The sequence below is a fragment of the Castanea sativa genome, chromosome 5 (genome assembly GCF_040712315.1).
Source record: "Castanea sativa cultivar Marrone di Chiusa Pesio chromosome 5, ASM4071231v1".
Lineage (NCBI taxonomy): Eukaryota > Viridiplantae > Streptophyta > Magnoliopsida > Fagales > Fagaceae > Castanea > Castanea sativa.
In genome coordinates, this window is record NC_134017.1 from 75488158 (window position 1) to 75513403 (window position 25246).

Genomic DNA, 25246 nt, shown 5'->3' on the forward strand with positions numbered 1-25246 from the left:
TCAATAATCTATGTAATCTATGAGAAAGTTTAACAAAATATAATTTTTTAAATTTTTTTAGCTAAATATAAAATTTAATAATTATGATAATTATTAATATGAAATTTTTATGATTGTATTTTATCATATATGCAAAAATATCTATTCTATTATTTGAAGATTTGTCAAGATTCTAATAGAATGTTGAAATATATAATATAATTTAATATTAACTAAAAATAATATATTCGGACATGTAAAATTGTAAGGCATCAAAAGCTTATGTTCCAAATTTCATGATGTTAACCAAAAGTCAAATGTATTCGGTTTTTAATAAGATATAGATAAGTCTAAAGACAACATATTTCACAAATAGTTAAAAGAGGAGCTTATGGTTATGGACAATATCTATCCCCCTAAAGTTCCAAAACCTAAGCCAATGAACAAATTACGTTCTTTTTAAAAGGATTATAATAGTTATTCTTTAATGTCGGGAAAAAATTCCATTAATCCTAAACCTAATTCTAATTTATTGTCAAGAGTTTTGTAACTCAACTAATTTATCCAAGAGAAAAGTTGGGTTGATATCCAAAGAAAGAAAAAGGAAATATTTTTCCCAGCGGGCTATTATAATTGATTAAAATCTTCTGAATAATACTAGGAATACTACATACTTCAAAATTTACCACATATAAGCCTTACAAACTGATATCTTAACTTCTAAACATAATACAAAAGCAAAAATTTTTAAAAAAAAATTTGTTCATCATGTTATTGATGTAATCCTAATCACATTTATTGTCGTGTCAATTTATACGTATTTTATAATAAAAAGGAACCATAAGATATTGGAAATATCTAAAAAATTTATTAAAGGTTTGAAAGTTGAAACAACAAAGTGATTAAAATCAAATCAAAAAGTTTATACGCAACATAACCGTTGGCATTAACCATGAATATATCCAAAGGCAAGCTTAACATCACACATAAGTAAATTAAAAGCTAAAGCAAACTCATAGCAAGATTTTAGTTCATTGAACCAAACTAATCTACATAACTACTATGTATTTATGTGAATTTGATTGTTTAAGGGGATCAAACAACTTAAAATGATTTACTAATATGGGAACATAACCACTGCATGAGGAGAGGATCTAGGGAAGCTTAATAACTTTTGAGCCACTTGTAGAAATTTACATAGCATCTTACGTGTTTGATTTTGCATAACTAGTGGTTTAGTGACAACCATCTTCTCCAATACCTTTGCATTCTTAAGTAGAAATTGTACCACTAAAATGAATACTTCATTTGTGTAGAAAATTTCTCCAAAACCGCAGATCTTGACATTCTTCAGGAGTTCGTAGTAAAGACTTGAAATAGACCTCCTTTAATTTCCAATGTTTTACTTCATCATAGCTTCTTATTAGATACTGCAAAATAAAAGTACATTAGTCTGTTTTGAAGTTCACTTTTAAATTATGATATCTTGTTAGGTTATAATGGAGTTGGCATCGGAGAAGGGAACAAAGCAAATCAGATTTGGAATTCCTAAGTCAGCTATGGACATCTTACATTTTAAGGATTTAAAATTAGGTTATCGAATTAAAAGGCTGGAAAATAGTAAGAAATAAAGATTATAGGGTTTCTAAGGATTTGGAGATCCAACAAAGGCGAATAACTAAAACTTAGGTTGTTGTTCCAGGACTAAGAATAGGAACTCATGCACAGTATTTAGCCTTTTCATGGGGTTTTTGGGGCTATTTTGATGGGTAGGTGATCTTAGATTTTGGGGTTTAATTAGATGTTGCCGAAGGGACAAAATTACTTGTAAGGTAAGAAATCTTTTTTTCTACCTTTTTCAGTTTTAAAAAAAAAAAGATTTTGGGGTCTAAAGGGTGAAAATCAATGGGCAAAGATTGGATCTAGTGCTCTTGTGTATCAGACCCATCAACATTATGATACGTGTCCACTTTTGGAAACGTGTAATGGTCTTGATGGGTCCAGTGCGCAAGAGCAATGGACCTAAGCCAAGTCCTAATCAATGTACACATGCTAGGTTTCAAGTTTTTGAAAAAAATTTAAAGATAAAGAAGAAACTCCTAAGCAGATGACCAATACCTATTGCTAGTGGAACATGATAAAATTTTAGTTCAAAGTCCAAACTAAATCACTAAACTTAAATAAAACCATAAATAAGTCTTAATGGACAATTAGAATAGCCAATGTCCAGAAACTAGAGACTTACAGAATCGCCCCTAACACTTAAAACTAAATTAAAATTAAAGTGAAATTGGCTTCTTATTGCCAAGGCCAAAAATTCTAGATAGTAGCTTTGGCAATAAATGACCTCTTATTGAAACAAACAGATTTCCAAAAATCTATTACTTCTTTAAAGTGAAAAGAAAGATATATCGTTGATGAGAAGGTTGATTAAGGGGGTCTAGCTCCTCGAGGGTATTATTTTGACCCAATAAATAGATAGATTTAACTATAACAACAACAAAACCTTAGTTTCAAAATTTTTGGATCCGCTGTGGATCCTCAACAAGATAAATGTATTTCCTTCCTCCATTTTATTTTATCCAAAATCATGGCCTTTTATTACTTCCTTAATAGACGCATTGAACTAGTGTGTGTGTGTGTATATATATAATGATTAGTATTAATTCTTCATTAAAGTTCCCTTGAGATGACATTCAAATTGGACCAAGAAAAACATACCTCTAAATCCATGAGTGGGGAGGATATGATGTCTATAACCAACGTCTCCACATAAGGCGAACTTTGAAGCAGGCTTGCAATGCCAGCAAGATCCCATCTTTTCAAACTTGTTTTCATCGTTAGACATTTGCACTATAACAATGGAGAAGGCAGATGTTTCATTGATATTATAGATAGAACCTAGGTCCATCAAAGCAAAAGGTAGAACACAATAAGTAAAGTGAACATTAGAATAAATGTTACGACCAATTGTTACATTGACAGAGAACAAATTAGCTAACTTGATTTGGGCAAAATATATGCAGACAATGAAATAAAAGAGGCTTTTTCGGAACCTTGATTTAGAGTTGACAAATGACAAATTATCATGACGAATCATTGCTGGGCACTAAAGCCAGTGCCCTACACCTCATCGTTGAACTAGAAGCATGTGCATATAACTTATTAGTTCAACTCATGAAACTGGAAAAATACTGTTATGTCCTTTAATTATTGATTGACTACAACTTGTATTAAAATCAAGATGCTCAGCAAAAAAATCCCAACTCACAACAACAACAACCAAGCCATAATCTCTAATTTTTAGGGCTTGGCTAAGCCCAACTCAATAGAGAGTATGGTAATTTTCCAATACTCTTGTAAATCACAAAATTTACCCAAAAAACAAAGAGTACTAGATGTTGTGCATTATTCTATATTCAAGCCTAGGAAAGCAATGAGAGACTACCAACTGTAAAAAGATACAATCTTGATACATACATGTCTCTGCAAATGGAAATCAACATTAATAGTCAAGAAAAAGCATATAGTGTTGTATTCAAAAAACAAAACAATGGGGAAAAAAATATTGATAGAGAGAGTAATCAAGAAAGACCAAGAGACACCATTTGCCAACAATAAGTTTCTTGACTTGATGCAGACTCTCAAAAAGTTCTCTCACAATGTTTTCACTGCTAGAATTATGGTTAAGTGAGGGGGAGTGCTAGAATTATGGTTAAGTGATTAAACTTACCATTACCTAACAGCTTAAGCTTTTGGGACAATCGGTAATTTAACATGGTATCAGAGCAGGAGATCCTGAGTTCGATCCCTGTCTTCACTCTATCTCTCATTTAAAATGTTAAATTCCCACTTGTTGGGCCCCCCACTTACTGAGGGGAAGTTTAGACCCACAAGTGAGGGGGAGTGCTAGAATTATGGTTAAGTGATTAAACTTACCATTACCTAACAGCTTAAGCTTTTGGGACAATCGGTAATTTAACATTCACAGCCCTTACAAATATTGCCCCAGTCCTCGTCAGTTCCAATTTCATCGGGTTCGGGTATTTCAAAATCGAGATTAACCTCAACCAATGCCAACACGTCCTTTATCTGAAATTTCTTCATATTATAAAATTTCCATAAAATTTCCAAAGACTCGATCTTTGGAGCAACAATTTCCAATTCCAACTCCTCGTCCCATCCCACCTCTCCATAATATGAATCTATCACCAATTTTTTCAAACTCTCGGACACTATATCCAAACCATAAAAATCATAACATTCATGCAATTCCAAGGATTCAAGTCTAGGACTACCCAATAACACTTTCTTTTTATCACATTGACAAGAAAGGACGTGTACCCAAAATACAAGCACTTGAGTGAACTCCAACCTATTAACCCATTAGGCTTAATTTTGGAGTAATGAAAATCCAATTCTGAAACAAACTCATTGGCGTAAAGATGCTGGGGCAATTTGTATCTCTTATATAGGATATGAATAGAAGGTGATAAACGTAGACTAAGTTGGTCTACCTTGGCAGTTGTGACGAAATGAACCCAGAGATCGACCTGAGGCTTTAGCTCTGGCTCGTAGTACTCGCATAGGACAGAGAAATTTGTGAGAAGCAGGGCAGCATCCACGGCAGTGGCAAAAACTGCCGCTTTTTTATAGGAAGTATTTGTGAAACTGAGAGAGGGAACGGAGGTCCAAAGATAGGCCCATCTTTTGGATAAAACGCCTGTTTTGATAGCGTCTTTAGTGGGCAAAGAGGAGAGTATAGTGAGGAGAATGGAGTCAGGTAAGGCGATGATTCGATCTTCTAAGGTTGGTGCATGTTTGAGACGTTTGGTTCCATGATCATCGCTTGATTCTTCTTTATTCTTCTTCTTCCCTAGGCGAATAAGGGACGCTGTCTTCTCTGGAGGTTGAACCATGAGCTTCTTTTCTTTTAGGTGTGGGACTTTTCTTTAGAATTCTCTATCTTTAAAAGATAATGATTCTTTGTTTATAGGCACAAATTAAAACTTTCTTTTTTTTATGAACAGGCACAAATTAAAAGATATTAATGTGGATTCTAGTTAACTTAACTGGTAAAGTTTCTGATAGTTATAGAAGAGATCTGGGGTTCAATCCCCGCTTACACCAAAAACTGATTAGTGTCTTGGTCTAATAATAAAGAGCTATTATCAGGAGCGGACGCCATAAGTTGAAACTCTCTTAAAAAAAAAGTTAAAAGACATTAACTCTTTTTATTCTTTATTAATTTTTTATAAATTTGTTCAAGGACTTCCTTAGGGCTTTTTTAGTGGGCGTCATGCCTCTCTAATCTTCCGTGTGAAGTCTTCTTTCTCCACGTGAGACCTGTGTCTTCTCTGTCCTTTCTATGAAGTCTTCTTTCTGTGAAGCTGTCCTTTGTGTTTCCTTCTCTTTTCATCTCTCTACCCTCTCGCTCTTTCTCTTTCCTTGTTGACGTCTCACTTCTTTCAGCCCCCCTATTATTTTCTTCCCTATATCTTGTTTCTTTGGTCTAACTTGTTTGCGTCCCTTTTTGTTTACAGGTTTGTGCCATGGATGAGGTAAATGTCGATTTGATTACTTCCCAAGCATCTAAATTTAATTGGCTAAAAAACAAAGTCAATCTTGATGTGGTCCCTTCATCCAAAGAGTCCTCTAAACGTCTTCTCATTAGTAAAATCCTCTCAAAGAAATCCTTCCCTAAAGCTCTTGTCGAGGAAATTCTGACAAAAGCTTGTAATGTTCTAAATGAAGTCGAAGTTTCTATGGTAAACAAAAATGTTTTTGTGTTCACTTTCAAACATGACACAGATGTTAGAGATGCTTGGGATAGGAGACCGTGGCTGATTAAAAGAGAGCATTTGATTTTGAAACGTTTCAACCCAGAACACAGTACTGCTGAGGTAGATTTTTCAACCTAAGAATTCTAGATTTAGGTGCACGGCCTTCCTCTTGATAGACAAAGTAGTGAAAATCTTCTTAAAATCGGTAGTACATATGGACATGCTTTAGAAACTGATTTTATAGGTCCAACCACTAGGGTTTGGAGGAAAAATATCAGGGTTAGAGTGGAAGTAGACGTAATTTGTCCTCTTGTTCTTGGGTTTTCTTTAGAAAGAGAACATCTCCCTGATCTCTGGATACCATTCAAGTATGAAAAGCTTGGTAATTTTTGTTTTAGCTGCAGAATGTTGGGGCATGATCAGAGAGATTGCCAAGGCAAGGGAGTTCAATTACTTCAAAAGAATGGAGCCCATGGTTGTTTTTTTGGAAGATGGCTTTGTGCTGATAACGATGAATTTCAACCTGGTCTAAAGTTAGAAGCTTTCAGCAACAAAGGTTTGGTAAGGTTCTAGAATGACATGGATGAGAGGGGAAAGCAAGGCATCAAGGACTTCTCAGTTGATGTTCTTAAGCCGTGTTCCGAGTTGAATGATGGGACTAGTACTGAAGAGGCTACTACACACCTTTCAAAGGCCACAAGAAATCTAAAGACTTATGCTAGTTCGGTTACATTCCCTTTTTCTCTGACCAGGGTGTCCAAGCTCTTTCTCCTGTCTTGTTGATCAACCAAATAGGCCTTCCTCTAACACCACACCGAACTAAACATCTTGGATTGGGCTAGAATCCCAGTCAGCCTAAAGCCCAACTCATATCATTACTAAAGACCTAACCTCCACACTAGTCAGGCCTAATGCCATATCTCCTCCATTTGACCCAAAATCCCCTCCATTGGACCCCAAATTTACATTTCAAGCCCATCCCCACCCTTACATCAGAGAGTGTAAACGAAAATTAACCTCAATTGGTCCACCAAATTTCCCTATTTTCTTGTCAAAAAAACTGAAGACTTCTGTACAAGCTCCTTCCTTGCAATTTTCTCTTAACACTCTCCCTCAACTCTCTGTAAGTACTCCACACTCACTTAACCCTAAACTCATCCCAGTAGCCTCTTCTAATTAACACCCATCTAGGAGGACCTCTTTGAAAGATCAAGCTAGAGCTAAAGCTGTTTCTTGTGCAGTACAATTCAAAAATGGGAAAGCTAATAACTCTGAAACCCTTACTCTCTCTTCTGATAAATCTGTGGTTGGTGATAATTCTTCTACTCTCACTATGGTTGAGGAGGTGGGCCTTATCATGCCCCCCAAGTTGCCATGAGGACTCTAGCTTGGAACTTTCGGGGTGTAGGCAAAGCTCTGACAGTTAGAGGTCTTAGGGAGCATATCCGTGAATCTAACCTAGAGATAGCCTTCCTGTTAGAAACTAAATCCAAATCTCCAAGAATAAATAAAATCAAAGCTAGATTAAAGTTTGCTAATTATTATTTTGTGGAGCCAATAGGTCGAGCTAGTGGGCTTACTTTATTTTGGAACTTGGGGGTGGAGCTGGAAGTTGTGAATTCTGACAAAATTATGATTACTGCTCTTGTGTATTCTGACCCTCCCAATTCGCCATGGTTTCTTTTTGCTATCTATGAGCCTTGTAGGAGAAATAAAAGGATTATAGTTTAGGAGATGCTTGAGAATATGGTGCTCTCCTTTTCAGGACCTTGGATTATTATAGGGGACTTGAATTGTATTAAGAGGGCAAACAAAAAAAGAGGTGGGTGCTCTATTCCTGAAAATTCTATTAATTGTCCTAGGGACTTTATGGCAAACATTGGAGCTATCGACCTTGGTTTTAATGGGCCATCTTTCACTTAGTCTAATAGGCATGAAGGTCTAGCAAATATTAAGGAACGCCTTGATCAATGTCTTTATGATCGAGAATGGCAAATTCTTTTTCCCAAGGCTGATGTTAAGCATCTAATTAATGCAAACTCAAACCATAACCCTATTCTACTTGAGACCCATTTGGGGCCCAAATATCTCAACCACCCTTTTAGATTTGAAGCAATGTGGACTAAGGATGAAAGAAGTAGAGTTGTGGTTGAGAATGCTTGGCAAGAAGAATTGGAGGGTTCTCATGGGTTTCGACTTGCAAGAAAATTGGAAGAGACCAAAAAGAATTAAGGAAGTGGAATAAGGAGGTTTTTGGCGTTGTAAGAGAAAGAATTAAAGCCACACAAGCTAATATTGCGGAAATTCAATAGAAGCCTCCCACTAAAGAGAATCTAGAGTTAGAGGCAGCTCTAAATCTTGAGCTAGATGATTGGTTGACCAAGGAAAAGTTGAGATGGAAGCAGAAATCTAGGGAACTTTGGTTAAAAGAGAGTGATAGAAATTCAAGATTCTTTCGTTTATCTACCCTCATTCGCAAGAGAAGAAATTGTATCTCAGAAATTAAATTGGACGATGGTTCTTGGATCAATAATAAAGCTGGCATCCAAGATTACTTTGAAGGAAGTTTCAGTTCTTTGTACTAGTCTAGTAATCCTCAAATCCCTAGAGGGTTGGAGAACTTAATTAATTCCTGTATTTCTAAAGAAGAAAATGTTGAGCTTTGCAGAATACCTTCTAGAGATGAAATTAGAAAGGTGGTTTTTAGGATGATATCCTTAAAGGCCCCAAGCCCTAATGGATTCCCTGCTCCTTTTTACAAGCATTACTGGGGAGTTGTAGGGGATTAAGTAGTGCTTGCTACGCAAAGTTTCTTCAGAAATGGCTGGATGCTAAAATGCTTCAATCAAACGTACATATCTCTCATTCCAAAGAGAAATGGGGCTTGCAATTTCAACCAATTCCGACCCATTGGTCTCTGCAATGTGTGCTACAAAATTATAACAAAAATCCTAGTGAGTAGGCTTAGGCCTCTATTGAATAGATTAGTGGATCCAGCTCAAGTTGCCTTTGTCCCTAATAGATGGATCACAGAGAACGTGGTCCTTACTCAAGAGATAGTCCATAGTTTCAAGCGCATGAAGAAGAAAAAGGGTTTCTTGGGGATAAAACTAGATTTTCAGAAGGCTTATGACAGAATGGAATAGAGCTTCTTAATGAGGTTGCTTAAAGCTTTTAGTTTTAGCAATAAGTTCTCTAATTTAATATTTCAATGCATCTCCACTGTTCAATATTCCTTGCTACTTAATGGGGGAATTTGTCCAAGCTTTGTTCCTAGTCGTGGCCTTAGACAGGGGGATCCTCTCTCTTCATACCTATTTATCCTTTTCTGCAAAGCTAAGATTTCTGAGCTTGCCTCACTCAAAATGTGCCTTGAAAAATACTGTTCTTGGTCTGGTCAATTAATTAGTGTGGAGAAGTCTGGTGTTTTCCCTTCTAAAGGTGTTAGCTCTCAGTTTCTCAATCAAATAAAATGTTGGTGGGGTCTTAATTCTCTCCCTCAATGCATCACCTATCTTGGTGTTCCTTTGTTTTTATCTAAGAGCAGATCCCAAGACCTCAGGATGGTGAAAGACAGGTTAGAGAGCAAACTTAGTGGCTGGAAAAGTAAAAATTTATCTTAGGCAAGAAAAGCAATTCTAATTAAATCAGTAGCACAATCTATTCCAACATACACCATGGCTGCCTTACAACTCCCCAAGAATTTGTGTGACCAACTGGATTCGGTGGTCCGAAGAGTTTGGGGGAATCCTAAAATGGAGTCTAGTCATCTTTGGACTCCTATTTCTTGATCTTCTCTTTGTAGACCTTTAAAGGAAGGTGGTTTGGGCTTCAGGAAGTCATGGGAGTTCAACTAAGCCCTTCTATCAAAACTTGCCTGGTTGATTTTGTCTGGAAAGAATTGTCTTTGTGTTAATGTTCTTAGAGCTAAATACAAAATCAGACACAATTGGCTGTCCCATATCTCCCAAGGTAACTCTTCTCTAATCTGGAAAAGCTTAAAAGGAGTAAAGCACCTCTTCTCTAAGGTAGCTTGTATGATTGTGGGTGATGGCAATACCATAAGAATTTGGGATGACCCTTAGATTCCACATCTTCAGGGATTTATTCCTAAGCCCAAAGCTAGGGTTAACCCAAATGAGATACTGTTGGTTTCTCAACTTCTAAATTTTGATCATAATGCCTGTGATATTCACAAGCTGAAGCAATAGTTTGAGGATTCAGAAATTGAATTAATTTTAAAAATTCCACTATCTTCTTGTATTGTTGAGGATGGGTGGACATGGACCCCCACAAGCTCTGGAGATTTGACTGTTAAATCTACTTATTGGTTTTGTTGGGGTTTCTCATCTAGTCAATCACCTGAGCCGCTCTGGAATCAAATTTGGAAATCCAATCTTCATGAAAGGCTTAAAATACTAATTTGGATAATTATAGCTGATTGTTTGCCTACTAAGGCCAATTTAGCCAAATATTTTTATTTTGGAGATGAGTTGTCCCCTTTGTAAGGCAAAAGTCGAGTCCTCAATCCATCTTTTTGCTTTGTGCCCGATGGCAAAGGCTCTTTGGTTCAATAGTCAGTGGGGAGTGAGGTCAGATGCTCTTGGGTTTTCTTCAACCTTAGAGCTCATTCAATTTCTTTTCTCCCCCCCTTTCTTGGGTAGTTTGAATCTTGATTAGATAAATGAATTTTTGTTGTTTGGAGCTATTCTTTATGATGGAATTCAGAAGTTGAGGAATCGGGTTCATTTTGAAAATCTCCCCTTAAGCATTGATGACTTATCTTCTAGAATTGGGAGGCTCCTTGTAAAATTTAAAAATTCCAAATCTGTTGAGAAGATTTCTATGAGACCAGCAGAGTTGCTTCATGCACGGTCACTTCTTAGGCGTTTTTCAAATAAAATTAATGTGGATGCTACAATTGGAATAAATTTTTCTACTGTTGCTACAGTGGCGAGAGATTGGAGAGGGAGGTTGGTCTTTGCTTGCTCACAAAAGGTGAATACCACCCTCCCTCTTCAAGTTGAAGCTGAAGCAGTTAAATGAGCTTTGTTGTTGGCAGCCAAGTTGGAAGTTGAGGGTATTTATATTGAGACTGACTCCAAGATATGTTGTGATGCTCTTCTTAATCCAAGTCAAGCTTCCCCATGGAGAATTAGGTCCAAAGTTATGGAGATGCAGATCTTGCTATATGCTATCTCTAATGTTTTTGTCTCTTGGGCTCCTAGATTAGCCAATATGGTAGCCCATTCTCTAGCAAAGTGGTCCTTGTCTTGTAATTTTTTTAGTTCTTTTGATATTGGCTGTTGTCCCCCTAATTTTGCCTCTATTGTGTGGGATGAAGTTGGCATCTAGTTGTTTTTTTCGTTGCTTCTCTTGTTAATGAAGATTTTTCATTCATAAAAAAAATAAAAATAAAAACTCTTTTCATTATTTGGTTCATCGTTTTAAGACTAAACATTAATTAAAAGATAATAAATTTTTGTTTCCTAGATAGGCACAAATTAAAAGATAATGACTCTTTGTATTCTCTAGTTCATGGTTTTTAGTCTAAATATCAATTACAAGGTAATAATGACTATTTGTTTTCTTTAGTTTATAGTTTGAAGGCTTTTTCTCTTTTCTTTTCTTCTTTTTTTCTTTTTTTTTTTCCACTAAACTAAGCAACACTTTGATTTTATCCTGTTTTTACTTAACCCTTAATGCCATCTCATCTGACATAGACAAGAAATTCTACGCACTGTAAAAGTTGTCCTTTAATTTCAACCTGTCAACTGCACCCAACCCCATGGATCATCTTCTTCTCCCTTTGGTTGGTGTCTTCTCTGAATTTTGATTGGTTTTTTAAAATAACATATATCCCATAAGCGAAAAAGAGATTATAGATTACATACACTCCTATCACGTGGAGTAATTTACAGAGACTATAATTGCAGCTTATAATATTATTGATGAACCCAATGGGTTACTAGGATAATTTCTTACAAAATTTTGGAAAATGCACTAGATGGGGATATTAGCTAGTAAATAATAATTAATTCCTCTCAATAAAAAATTAATCGATCTAAGGAAAATGAAATATGTACTACAGATTTTACAATATAAATGTACTAAGTGTATGTTTGGCTCAAAATTGAAAAAATGCTTTATTTTATGATTCAGCTTATTTTTACTATTATTCATGGGTTTCACTGCACTTTTTGGTATTATCGATAGGTCCCACTATACTATTTCAGCTAACTATTACCTTTATCTACAATATTTTCAGCAAAAAGTTTTCAGTTTCAGCAAAATAAGCGGATTTCAAATAGACCCTAAGAATATACTAAGAACGTGTGACATGTACTATTGTAAATATACTAAGAATGTATGAAATGTTTTGTCATAATTAGTGACACCTAGTTTGTAAGCACAACTTAGTAAAAACTGTATTACTTGTAGTTGTAGCAACATTTATTAAGTAATAATTCATTAATATACTAGAAAGTTTAACAAAATATAGAATATAATCAGGGCACAATTTTAGACTTAAGGGCTAAACTTTAAATGTGACTTTTTATTTTCAAATACCATTTAAATAATATTTAGTTTTTTTTTTTACATCAAACTACTTAATTTTTATGTATTACAACCTGTATTATTTAAAATACATTATTCTTACGTTTAATATAACTAATTCGCTTGAACAATGTTAGAGCTACTACAAATTTTACCATAAAACTCTTGCAAATTGAAGCGTCACCAATTTAAAAAATAAAATTGGTTTAAACATTCATTTATTATGTTAAAGTGTCACCAATTATATACTTGCCATATAATTTTTTTTTTTTATAGTAAAACACTAAAACTTGTAGCATGTTAAAAGCGTAGCATTTCTAAGACTTAGGTAATAAAATTATACTAGTAACTTTAGCATCACTCAATTTTACAGAGTATTAAAGTAAGTGTATCAAACAATGTTATTGAAAGTTTAAAACAGGAAAGTGATAAACATCAAATGGAAAACTTTATAAGCAACATAACCATTGACATTAACAATGAATATATCCAAAGGAAAGCTTAACATCACTGAGAAAACATATGTATATGAAATCATAACTTAGAGCAAACTCATAGCAAAATTTGAGTTTATTGAACCTGAATAATCTACATAAATAAATAGTATTTATGCGAGTTTGATTGTTTAAGAGGATCAAAAGACTTAAAATGATTTTATAGATATACAAATAGGGGTAGCAATTCGTGTTCGCCTGTCGAATTCGTGTCATATCAACTTTTGAATATTTGATTATATAAGTCATCCCTAACCTAACATATTTATTAAACGGGTCAAGATTTCTCAACCCTAACATAACCTAAACAGGTCAATCGTATCCACCTGTTTACCAAATTTTATCAAAATGAAAAAAATATATATGAAAAAACAAGCAAATAAATATTTTCTAATATAAAATTCAAAACTAATAAGTAACTGCGTCACAAATAATCATTCAAAACTAAATCATATCTCAATATCACAAATAATCAATTACAATATGTCAAAGAAAATAAACCACAACTACTAATAAGTTCATATACTTTAAGTTTAAAGGATATATTGATAAAATGTCATTTAATTAAACAGATCAAACAGATTTCGTACGTTGTACACTAACCCAACCCATTTATTAAACAAGTTAATCGTGTTAACCCAAATATAATACAAACTTATTAAATATCAACCTATAACCTGCTAATTTCTTGTCGTGTCAAGTTTGTAGGTTGTGTTCAATTTTGCGACCCTAATATGGTAACATAACCACTGCATGAGGAGAGGATCTAGGGAAGCTTAACAACATTAGAGCCACTTGTAGAGATTTCAATAGCCTATTAGGCGATATATTTCGCATATGCACAAAGTTAGTGATAACCATCTTCTCCAACACATTTGCATCTGTAAGTAGAAATTGTACCAAGAAAGTGAATTCCTTTGCGTGGATTTCTTTAAAAAGAAAAAGCTTGATCTTGATAAACTTGAGGCATCGTAACAAAAACTTGAAATAGATCTCCTTTGATTTCCAATGGTCCACTTCATCATATCTTCTTACTAGAAACTGCAAAATAAAAGTACATTAACCCATTTTGAAGTTCACTATTAAATTATGATATCTTGTTATGTTATAACGGAGTTGACATAAAAGAAGGGAGCAAAGCCAAATCAAATTTGGAATTCTTGAATCAACTTTGGACATCTAGGATTTTAAGAATTTATAATTAGGTTTTGGAAGGCAAAAGGCTAGGAAAAAGGATAATAAGGGTTTCTAATGACAAAATGAATAGTAGGATTTGGAGATCCAACAAAAGGGAACAACTGAAACTTGGGTTGCTATGAAAAGTTACTCATGCATAGTATTTAGCCTTTTCATGGGGTAATTGAGGCTATTTTGATGGATAGGTGATTTTGGATTTTAGAGTTTAGAGGGTGATACATCAATGGGTAAAGATTAGGGCCAAGACTCCAATGCACCGGACCCGTAAGAATTATGATACTTGTTTACTTTTGACAGCATGTAATAATCTTGACGGGTCCAATGCACAGCAATGGACCCAACCAAATCCTAATCAATGTATGAATGCTAGGTTTCAAGTTGCTGAAAAAATTTAGAGAGAAAGGAACTTCTAAGCATCACACCTCCTATGAAATTTCAAACAAAGCTTCACCACTTATGGAGAAAATGAAAAAGAAAATAATAATAATAACATTAATAATAATAATTCTTGAATAGAAAGCAAACTATCCAATACGTATTCCTAGTCGAACATGGATTTTTACTTTGAACCCCAACCCAAATCACTAAACTCAAATAAATCCAAAATAAGGATCAATAGACCATTAGAATAGCCAATGTCCAGAAACTTGAAGCTTAGAGAATTGCCTCTTGACACTTAAAAATATTATATTAAATTTAAGTGAAGAAGTCTTCTCGTTGTCTATGCCTGAAATCCGGTATAAAAACTTTGGCCCTGAATGACTTTTACTCAAAACTATTAGCCTATTACTGATGTCTTGTTGTAAGAAGGAAGATGTATTATCAAAGAGAGGGTTTTGTGTAAATAGTTCACAAAACAATCACTTCAATGTTCAAAAAGTCAACAATCATTTACTCTTTACGTCAAGAATTCACTGGATCATTTTGACCCCGTAAATAGATAGACCCATTGAACTAAATTATATATATATATTAATGATTAGAATTAACCCTTCATTAAAGTTCCTTTGATATGACATTTGGGAAACTGGTCCAAGAAAACATACCGCTAACGGTGTCCAAACGAAGGAGAGTGGGAAGTCAATATTCAATGTCTCCACGTAAGGCGAACTTTGAAGTAGGATTCCAATGCCAGGAAGGCTCCATTTTTCCATGCTTGTTACAATTGTTAAACATTGGCACTTTGGCAATGGAGAAGGCAGATGTTTCACCGACATTATAGATACAATCTAGGTCCATCAAAGCAAGATGTAAAACACAATAAGCTAAAGTGAATCTAAGAACAAATAACATGATCGATTGTAAAATACATAAGCAGAACAAATTATCTAACATGTGTTACGGAAAGCTAAGTTACATAAATGTCAATATATACTTTATGCACCAAGACCTTGATTTAGAGCTGACAGATTATCAAGATGAATCATTATTTGGCACTAAAACATGTGCCCTACATCTTATCATAAAACTAAAAGTAGGTGTCTCTAACTCAAAAGTTGAACCCATGAAATTGGACCAGTAATATCAGGTCCTTTAATTGTTGATTGATTACAACTTGGATTAAAATCAAGATGCTCCAGAGAAAAAGCCTAACTCGCAACAACAAGAGCCTTAGCCTCCAAGCCCAACTCACAATAGAGAGTATGGTGATTTTTCCTTTTGGTAGTAATATAAAATATTTAAAGCAAAATCAAATAGTGCAATAACTTGCCACTAAAAATGCAATAGATGCTGTGCATTATTTAATTTATATAGCCAAGCAATGACATTACCAACAATAAAAGATACAACCTTAATCTCTGCAAGTAGAAATCAACATTAGCAATCAAGAAAAACAAACGAAACAAAGAGAGTTATTAAAGAAAACTAACCATGAGACACCAATTGCCAACAGTGAGTTTCTTGACATGATGCAAACTGTCAAGAATGTCTCTCACAATGTCTTGGTACTCTTTATAACCTTCCTTCTCCTCATAATAATCCTCATAATAGTAGGCGCGGTAATCATCCTCATAATAACCATTACGACTCTTCCGCACGTCAAAATCGAGTTTAGCCTCAACTAATGCCGACACATCCTTTATCCGACACTTAATCTTTTCAAAATTACCCAGAATTTCCAAAGAATGGATCTTTGGAGCCACAATTTCCAATTCCAACTCACGGACTTCACCTCCCAACATATTTATCACATAGCTATCTATCACCAACTTTCTCAAACTCTCGGACACTATATCCAACCGCTTAAACTCCCAACAATCATGCAATTCCAAGGATTCAAGTCTAGGACTACCCATTAACACTTCCCTTATCACATCTTCGCACAAGGCCGATTGCCCAATACACAAGTGCTTGAGTGAACTCCAATCTAGTAACCCATTAGGGAATATTTTGCAGTAACTAAAATTGAATTCAGAAACAAACTCATTGGCGTAGAGATGCTGAGGCAATTCGTATCTGCCAAGACCGATATCATTAATATGTGTTACAAATAAATGTAGACTAAGTTGGCTTACTTTGGCAGTTGTGGCGAAACGAACCCAACGATCGAGGTAATCAGCCTTTAGCTTTGTCGAGTACCTGAATCGAACTGAGAAGTTTGTGAGTTTAGGAGCCCTGTGTAAAAGCAGGGTGTGATCTACGGCACTGATGAAATCGTCCATGGTATCTCGTTTTCTGGCGAAATCGTCCATGGTATCTACTTCGCTGGCGGAATCGTCCATGGCGACGTGTGGGCTGTAATATCCACCGGAGTGAGGGTCTCCGAGTTCGAAACTGAGAGAGGGAACGGAGGTCCAAAGATAGGCCCATCTTTTGGATAAAACGCCTGTTTTGATAGCGTCTTCGGTGAGCAAGAAGGAGAGGATGCTGAGGAGGATGGTGTCAGTTAAGGTACTGATTCGATCTTTACCTTTTTCTAAGATTGGTGCATGTTTGCGGCTTTTGGTTCGATGATCTACTTCATCTTCTTCTTCTTCTTCTTCAGAATTATTGGTGGGATAGTATCGGTCATAGAAGCTGTCGATAGAAGCAGAGCTTTCAGCCTCCTCCATTCTCACATCAGAAGTGAATAGCTATGTGAGATTCTTTACCTTTCTATTCTTCTTTGTAATAGACACAATTAATCAGGGCCGTACATTAGGAAAAAGACTCACTGAAAGTATACAATGTTTCTGTGTGATCTGTGAAGCACTCAAGCGACTGAGCTTTTTATTATTTTTAATTTGATAAGCGTAGGAGCCCTAGGCACTCTATAGCATAAGTGGGTGACAACTGACAAGTGCTGAGATTCTCGTTTTTGGTTTTTTTAAACTTACATATAAAAAAACTGTTCTAGGTAAGTATTTTTAAGACTTTGGTGTGAATTGTTATTACAGTATTATTTTTATGGAAATAAATTTTCATCTACTTTAAGAATTTTATAGTTTTTTTTTAAGGTTAAGTATTTTAACAGTGGGAAGAGAAAAAAAAGTCCTAAAAGAATTGAAGATAGTATATATTCTGATGATGCATAGAAAATTAATAGGCTGAATGTTCCGGGCTTTAATAGGCTAGTAATTGTTTGAAAGGCCAGAAAAGAAAAAGACACAAGATCAAAGGAGACCGGGGTAAACTGGCCAAGAACCATCCGATTCTTAAGTTAGTTTTTTCTCTAGAACTTAAGAATTCCAACTTTTTAGGAGTATTGGAAACTTGCTTTCATTCGATATAGATAAATCCTTATATAGTGGACTTTAGAGTGGTTACTTGTTTAGTAACTTCCTCCACGTATGTGGAAGTTAAAATGTTTAGACTTAACTTCTACAACAGCTATAGACCTTAGAATGTTTAATTTTATCTTCCACAATTGTCATTAGAAGTTAAGTACTTAGTTGAAAGTTATAAAAATGAATAAGAATTTTGCTCATACTTCAAAATAGTAGAACATTGTCCAAACTATTAACTTTCGTACATAAATCCATTTTGAAATTTCTTAAGTGTTGAGAGATTGTCCAGGTGTTTTCATCATGGACAACCCTCTTGCCCACGGACAACTGTTTGACAATGGACGACCTTCCTATGTTAGGCTAACCTTACTTGCTCTGGACGACTCTTGTGGACGAACTGGAGATGGTTCAATTTTTAGTTCACCATCAATTGCCCCCTTGTCCAAGGGTCATCCAGAGTACTGTAGTATTTATTGTTGACTTTGACACACATCATTATTTCAGTAGTTAATGGTCATGCCACATGTCATCATTACTTTGGTCAAATTTCACTGTTTCAAGTTATGCCACATGTCATAATCTCATTAATTGACTTGTCGCGTCAATTTAACTTTTTTAGGAAAATGCCACGAGGTGTCTTCTGGTTGGTCGCGTCATTTTGGATACCAACTGTCGCTGCCTATAAATAGTAGAATTCCTCTCTTACCCTTTCACATTTCCTAAATTTTCTCCTTTGACATTTTTCGTCCAGCGACTTGTCTAGGAGTCCTCCCGCATCTTTAGGCCTTCTTCGTCTGGAGCTAGGTATTCTCTTCATCCTCAAATACCCCCAAATTGCTTTATTTTTTTTATTTTAAGCTTTTGCTTCCCTGTGGGCAAAGTTGGCTCTTTTTTTTCTCCTTTTTTTGTGGGAAGGGGAAGGGGAAGGGGAAGGGGGGGGGGGGGGATGGCATGACAATGATTTGCCTTGTTTTTCTTTTTTCTTTTTTTGTTTAACTAGATGCAATTTTTTTTTCTCTTGACATGATTTTTATTTTTTAATAAATTTGGGTGATTATTTTGTTTTTTGCTTGATTATCACTTTTTTTTTTAAAGAGCTTTAATCTATGGCGTCCGCTCTAGCCTCCTGATAATAGCTCTTTATCATTAGATCAATGCATTAATCAATTTTTGATATAGGCGGGGATTGAACCCCATATATCTATTTTAATTAGACATCCTTTTTTAACAAAGGTATATGAATAAATTTATACAAGCTCATTTTTTCCATCCTCTACTTTTTCACTCTCAATCAAACAAAAATGAGAGAAATTAAAATCTTTTCTATCATCTTACTTTTTCTTTCTCCCAACATTATCTATCTTCCCACTTTTCCACCCTTCAATGAAACGGACCCTTCAAAATTGCATGTATGTGAGCCCAGTGGAATAGTTTTTTCTCTTTTATTTTTTCCATGGTACCCATACAAAGGAAAAGACTATATTTCTTCTCATTTATCTTCTCTTTCTCTCTCCTCCAGCCTTTCCAAATGCATTGTTACTTGATTAACAACAAATGCTCCCAATTGCTTTTTTTTTTTTAAGCTTTTTCTTTCCTGGGAAAGTTGGCTCTACCTTTCTTTTTTCTTTCTTTTTTTCTCCTTTTTTTTTTCTTTTGCTTTCCTAGGACACGCAACCTCTTTTTCTTTTTTTGGGGGGGTGGGGGCATGGGCATGGGCATGACATTGATTTGCTTTTTTCTTTTGCTTTCCTAGGACACGCGACATCTTTTTCTTTTTTTCTTTTTTTTTGGTTGGGGGGAGGGCCATGGGCATGACATTGATTTGCTTTGTTTTTCTTTTTCTTTTTTTTCCTTTTGCTTTCCTAGGACACACAGCCTCGTTTTGTTTTTTTTGGTTGGGGGGGGAGCCATTGGCATGACATTGATTTGCTTTGTTTTTCTTTTTCTTTTTTTCCTTTTGCTTTCCTAGGACACGCAACCTCTTTTTCTTTTTGGGGGGGGGGGGGGGATGGGCATGATATTGATTTGCTTTGTTTTTGTTTTTTTTTTTTTCTTTTGCTTTCCTAGGACATGCAACCTCTTTTTCTTTTTTTTCTTTTGGGGGGGGGGGGCATGGGCATGACATTGATTTGCTTTGTTTTTCTTTTCTTTTTTTTCTTTTTTTTAACAAGACAGTGATTTTTTTTTTCTTGACATGATTTTTTTTAATAAATTTGGGTGATTATTATTATTATTATTATTTTTTGCTTGCTTGTCACTTTTGGATTTTTTTTTTAGAGTTTTAACATATGGTGTTCGCTCTTGCCTCCTTATGATAGCTTTTTATTATCAGACTAAGATACTAATTGGTTTTTTGTGTAGGCTGTGATTACACCCTATATCTCTGTTTTAATTGGGCATCATTGCTTAACAAGTATATATGAGCAAATTTATACAAACTTATTTTTTTATTCCTCTAGATTTCTACTCTCAACCAAACAAAAATGAGAAAAATTAAAATTTTTCTTATCATTCCATTATTTTCTATCCTTCAACTTTTTCACCCTCTAACAAAACGGATCGGACAAAAAGTACGGTCGTGCCAATTTATGCATTTGGTGTGCCACTATGATGCCAGAGGGTGAGGGAGGGAGGTGCAGACCTTCTATATCTGCGCTAAGAAAGGTGCTCCAAAGAATATATGTGACTGTGTGATTTGTGAAGCACTCTATACAAAAACAAAACTACTCCACCCATGCATTAGTGGGTGACAAATGCTGAGATTCTCGTTTTTGGTTTTTTTAAACTTACAAATAAAAAATGTTCTAGGTAAGTATTTTTAAGACTTTAGTGTGAATTATTATTATTATTTTTAAGAAAATAAATTTTCATTTACATTAAGAATTTTATAGTTTAAAGTGTAAAATTAAAGATTAGAAAATTTTAATCTAATAAATTAGAACTTATTAAGGTGGAACCATAATAACTGAGACTTAAACTATTATAACAAATATTTTTTTTTTTATTACAGTGAAACCATAATATGAAATAACTCCCTTATCTTCTATTCCATTCTTCATGCTCCACTATATACTCCACAAATAAAAATATGCCACATGTCCATCTATTTTATTAAATGCTAAATTTATGTCTTCTACTATTTGAGTTACCTAAATATGATGGGTTATTTATTTATTTATTTTAGGAAATCTATATATAATAATAATAATAATAATAATAATAATAATAATAATAATAATAATAATAATAATAATAATAATAATAATAATAATAATAATAATAATAATAATAATAATAATAATAATAATAATAGGTAAAGCAGAGGGAAAATCCAATTAAATTTCAAATTGGAATTCAATTAGAGTCTAATTTTGTGCCAAGTGAGTTAATTTAGTGTAAAAATTGAATTTCAAATAGAGTTTAGTTTTGTGCTACATATCCCATCTAATCTAAATTTTTAAATTTTTGTGTAAAATTAGTTAATTTACTGTAGAAAACAATGAGTTCAATATAATAAACAATAAAAAACATAATCATATAACTAAAAGAAATTCAAATTTATAAGTCATATATATATATATATATATTAATAGGTAAAATTTAGAGAAAATTGAATTAGAATTTGAAATTATAATCCAATTTTACGCCATGTGTCTAAATTTATGTGGGAATTACACCATAATTATCCACTTAATCTTGTGCCATGTGTCTACTTAAGTTTTTTAATCTTTGTGTCAATTGAGTTAATGAGTGCAAAATATAAGAATCTAATATTAATGAACTATAAAATTAAAAAAAAATCACATATACTTAATAAAAATCACCACATGTTTCTCAAAAATAAATAAAATAAAAATTACCTAATAAAAAATATCATCACACATTCTATCTTATTAAAAATTGGAAAAAAAATTATCATAAGTTGTATTAAATTTAGGTAAGAATTTTAATATGTGACTAATTGCGTTTAATTTAAAAAAGATTTTGATTAATTATCTATATTTTATGATAAAAATTGTATTTAATTTTAAATGTATCTATATGTATGCATGAATGCATATGTTACAAGCTTTAAAAAAAATTAATTGGACTAATTATTTATATTTTTATAATATATTTTTTAATTTTAAATGCATCCATGCATTTGCATGGAGTTACATGCTAGTTGAAATAATGGAAGGCATAAGTTTTGCATTTAATAAAATAGATGGACATGTGGTATGTTTTTATTTGTGGAGTATATAGTGGAACAAGAAGAGTGGAACAGAATCTTTGTGTCAATTGAGTTAATGAGTGCAAAATATAAGAATCTAATATTAATGAACTATAAAATTAAAAAAAAAATCACATATACTTAATAAAAATCACCACATGTTTCTCAAAAATAAATAAAATAAAAATTACCACATAAAAAAAATCACCACATGTTTTATCTTATTAAAAATTGGAAAAAAAATTATCATAAGTTGTATTAAATTTAGGTAAGAATTTTAATATGTGACTAATTACATTTAATTTAAAAAATATTTTGATTAATTATCTATATTTTATGATAAAAACTGTATTTAATTTTAAATATATCTATATGTATGCATGAATGCATATGTTACAAGCTTTAAAAAAAATTAATTAGACTAATTATTTATATTTTTATAATATATATATTTTAATTTTAAATGCATCCATGCGTTTGCATGGAGTTACATGCTAGTTGAAATAATAAAAGGCATAAATTTTGCATTTAATAAAATAGATGGACATGTGGTATGTTTTTATTTGTGAAGTATATAGTGGAACAAGAAGAGTGGAACAGAAGATTTGGACTCTTATAAATATACTGTCTTTGTTGGTAATTTACTCCTCAAATCACAATTTTAATAAATACTAACCAAACACTCATCTTTTTTCAAAAAAAAAAAATTAACAAATTTTACCAAACATTCTACTTTTTCAAAAATCTCAATTTCATTCTGAACTTTTTAAAACCATCATTTTTACAAAAAGTTCAATTTCGAAAAGCTGAACCAAACTCACCTTAGACAACCAACTAACCAAGTCACCTTCTTCTTCTTCTTTTTTTAAAGAGACCAACACACAAAAGTAACCTTCTTTTGAGCAAGGTATGTAACTAAAAGCTTAGTGCATAATAATTAATTTATCTCAATAAAATAAATAAATTAATCAATAATCCATGTAACGACAGTAATGAATAAGAAAATATAAGAAAATATAATTTTTTTAACAAAATTTGAAATTTAATTATTTTGATAATTATTAATATGTATTTGTTATGATTGTATTATGTAGGTGCAAAACAATCCATTTATCACTTGAAGATTTGCCAAGATTCTAATGGAATATTGAACTATCTATATTTAAATTTACTACTGTTTAAGGGGCTTCCTCTTTTTAGACCGGATTTTTTTTTGTTCCAAAATAGCCCTACACCCATTGGTTTAAGTAGAGACAAAACTAAAGGATAGTCTGGTAAAAGTATATATCTAATTTGCACTAAAACATTGCCTACAAAATAGGAACACTCTTTCATTAACCTACTTCTTTAAAACAACTACATGTTTTTTTTTTTTTAATAGAAAAATTAGTTAAACTACCTATGTTTCTATTTTTTTTTCCTATAAAAAAAAACCTACATTTCTAATACTACTTTATTATTATTTAAAAAAAAAACCCTATGTTTATCCAAAAACATTAGTATTAATTTTTATCCAAAAAAAAACTAAGTGGTTATCAACAAAAAAACTAAACTAAATAGATATATACACGTTTGTTTTGTTTTTGTTTTGATAAATAGATACATCATTAACTCTCATGAAAACGTTGTCTACAAAATAGAATCACTCTCTAGATGGTTTTCAAATTGTTTTATCCATTTATAAAGAATAATTAAAATTAAAACAAACACACGTTTCTCTGTAAAAAAACACATCTGTCATACAGAAGGAAAAGAAAAAAAAAAAACCCACATCTACCGTTATTGCCCAAAAAAAAAAAACCAATTGTACGCCTACATTTTTTCTAATCATATTCATAGGTGCCTTTTTAGATCTCACTAAACACCATTTATTAACCTTATTGTAACCACCAAGAACGCACAGGGAGAGACAAAAAAAATTGGGATACAAGTGCCTCCATCCAAACTCCACAAAGATTGTGCTTGCTACTTATTTTTGCTCAGATGATCCAATCCATTTTCTCTCTCAATTTTTTTTTTTAATTTTTTTTTTGAGGATTCTTTTTCATATTAATGTATGCATATGTTACAAGTTTTGTTATATGTGTGCCAAAACTTCTTTGCCAATTGGAAGCAGGTTTTGTTAAATTGCGTTTATTGCCATGTTGGGTTTTGTATTTTTTATTAACCTTCTATTTGAGAAATTATTGTTTAGATGAGACATGCCATTCTCATATATGGCTTTACACTTTTTTTTTTTTTTTTTTGGTTTGATGCAGTAGCTTTTTTGCTGCTTTTGTTTGATATAGGTTGATAAGACTGTTCGAATTAGGATTTATGGTAGGTCACTTCAAGGGGACCTAGGCCTCCATAGCTAAGAAGGTGACGAGGAAGGTAAAAGAAACAGAGAGAGAAGGGCAGAGAGAGATATGTAAAGGAAGTATACAATCAGAATCTTCTTATTCTCCAACAGATACAATCAGTGCCTCTTAGAGCAACCACATCAGATTGTTTATAGTTTTACAAAATAGCATGTGTATTGCTACAATAACTGTGCAAATATGCATGATTACTATAGCATGTGTATTTATTATTTTATTAGTTTTTTCTCTCTCTTGCCTCTGGTGCTCTCCTTTTTCTCATTTTTTCTCTCAGTTGCTTTTTCCTTCTCTCGTCTCCTTTTGGCTTCACCGACTTTGGCCTCACTGGCATCGTTGGCTTCATGGGAATCCACGTCTCCATAGCCCTAAAGCGAAGAGGCTGGGGACAAGTGTGGGCCCATGGAGGTGTAGATTTGGAGGAGGTGGGTGGGGTCAGTGGTGGCGGAGAGTTGTTTGGCCATATGGGTGGCTTGCTCTAGAGTTAGTACAAGCTCTTGCAATGAGACCAGATACTTTGGCATGAGACCAGATACTCGCTGCATAAAATCCTCTTGCCCAGTACATAATTTGTGGAATCAGGTTGCACTTCTAGCCTGTACATCTTGTGCAGCCCTACAACCTCAGGGCACATGCAAGACTGTTTCAGATGCTCTCTGACAGAAGCAAAATCTTGCATCCTCGATTACACGCCTACGAACCAAATTGTCCTATGTGAGAAAAATGTTTTGACATGCTCTCTAGGAAAATATTTTAACTTTATTTGGAACCTTTGCCTTCTAGATTCTTGACCAAATTGGATTGTTGGCCATTTGCACCGAGCACTCCCCATTATGATTTTCTTCCTTCCTAATTTACTTAGCCACATAGTACCCAAACTTCATTGTGTATCTGCCATTCTTTGTGAGAGTCCACACCAAGGCATCTTGCATGACCCGCCAACTCAAAAGAACTTTTA

General features: G+C 33.5%; 1 protein-coding gene and 1 pseudogene across 1 annotated transcript; both read right to left on the minus strand.

Annotated features, from left to right (window-relative positions):
• Positions 1 to 1196: 1196 nt before the first annotated feature.
• Positions 1197 to 4898, minus strand: LOC142635817 (putative F-box protein At1g49610; annotated as a pseudogene).
• Positions 4899 to 13223: 8325 nt separating this feature from the next.
• LOC142637315 (putative F-box protein At1g49610) lies at positions 13224 to 17172 on the minus strand. Its single transcript, XM_075811589.1, has 3 exons — positions 15883 to 17172; positions 15058 to 15240; positions 13224 to 13855 (listed from the first exon to the last, which is right to left on the minus strand). Exons 1-3 carry the CDS (start codon positions 17062 to 17064, stop codon positions 13544 to 13546), a joined length of 1677 nt encoding a protein of 558 aa, XP_075667704.1. The 5' UTR covers positions 17065 to 17172; the 3' UTR covers positions 13224 to 13543.
• Positions 17173 to 25246: the final 8074 nt, after the last annotated feature.

What these genes read in the sequence shown, in the direction of transcription:
- LOC142637315 (XM_075811589.1), bottom strand. Translation starts at nt 17,064, where the DNA reads ATGGAGGAGGCTGAAAGCTCTGCTTCTATCGACAGCTTCTATGACCGA. An exon ending in TTGGCAATTGGTGTCTCATG is followed by an intron (nt 15,241 to 15,882) that starts GTTAGTTTTCTT and finishes TGATGGACCTAG; the next exon opens with ATTGTATCTATAATGTCGGT. An exon ending in TCGTTTGGACACCGTTAGCG is followed by an intron (nt 13,856 to 15,057) that starts GTATGTTTTCTT and finishes TTTATTTTGCAG; the next exon opens with TTTCTAGTAAGAAGATATGA.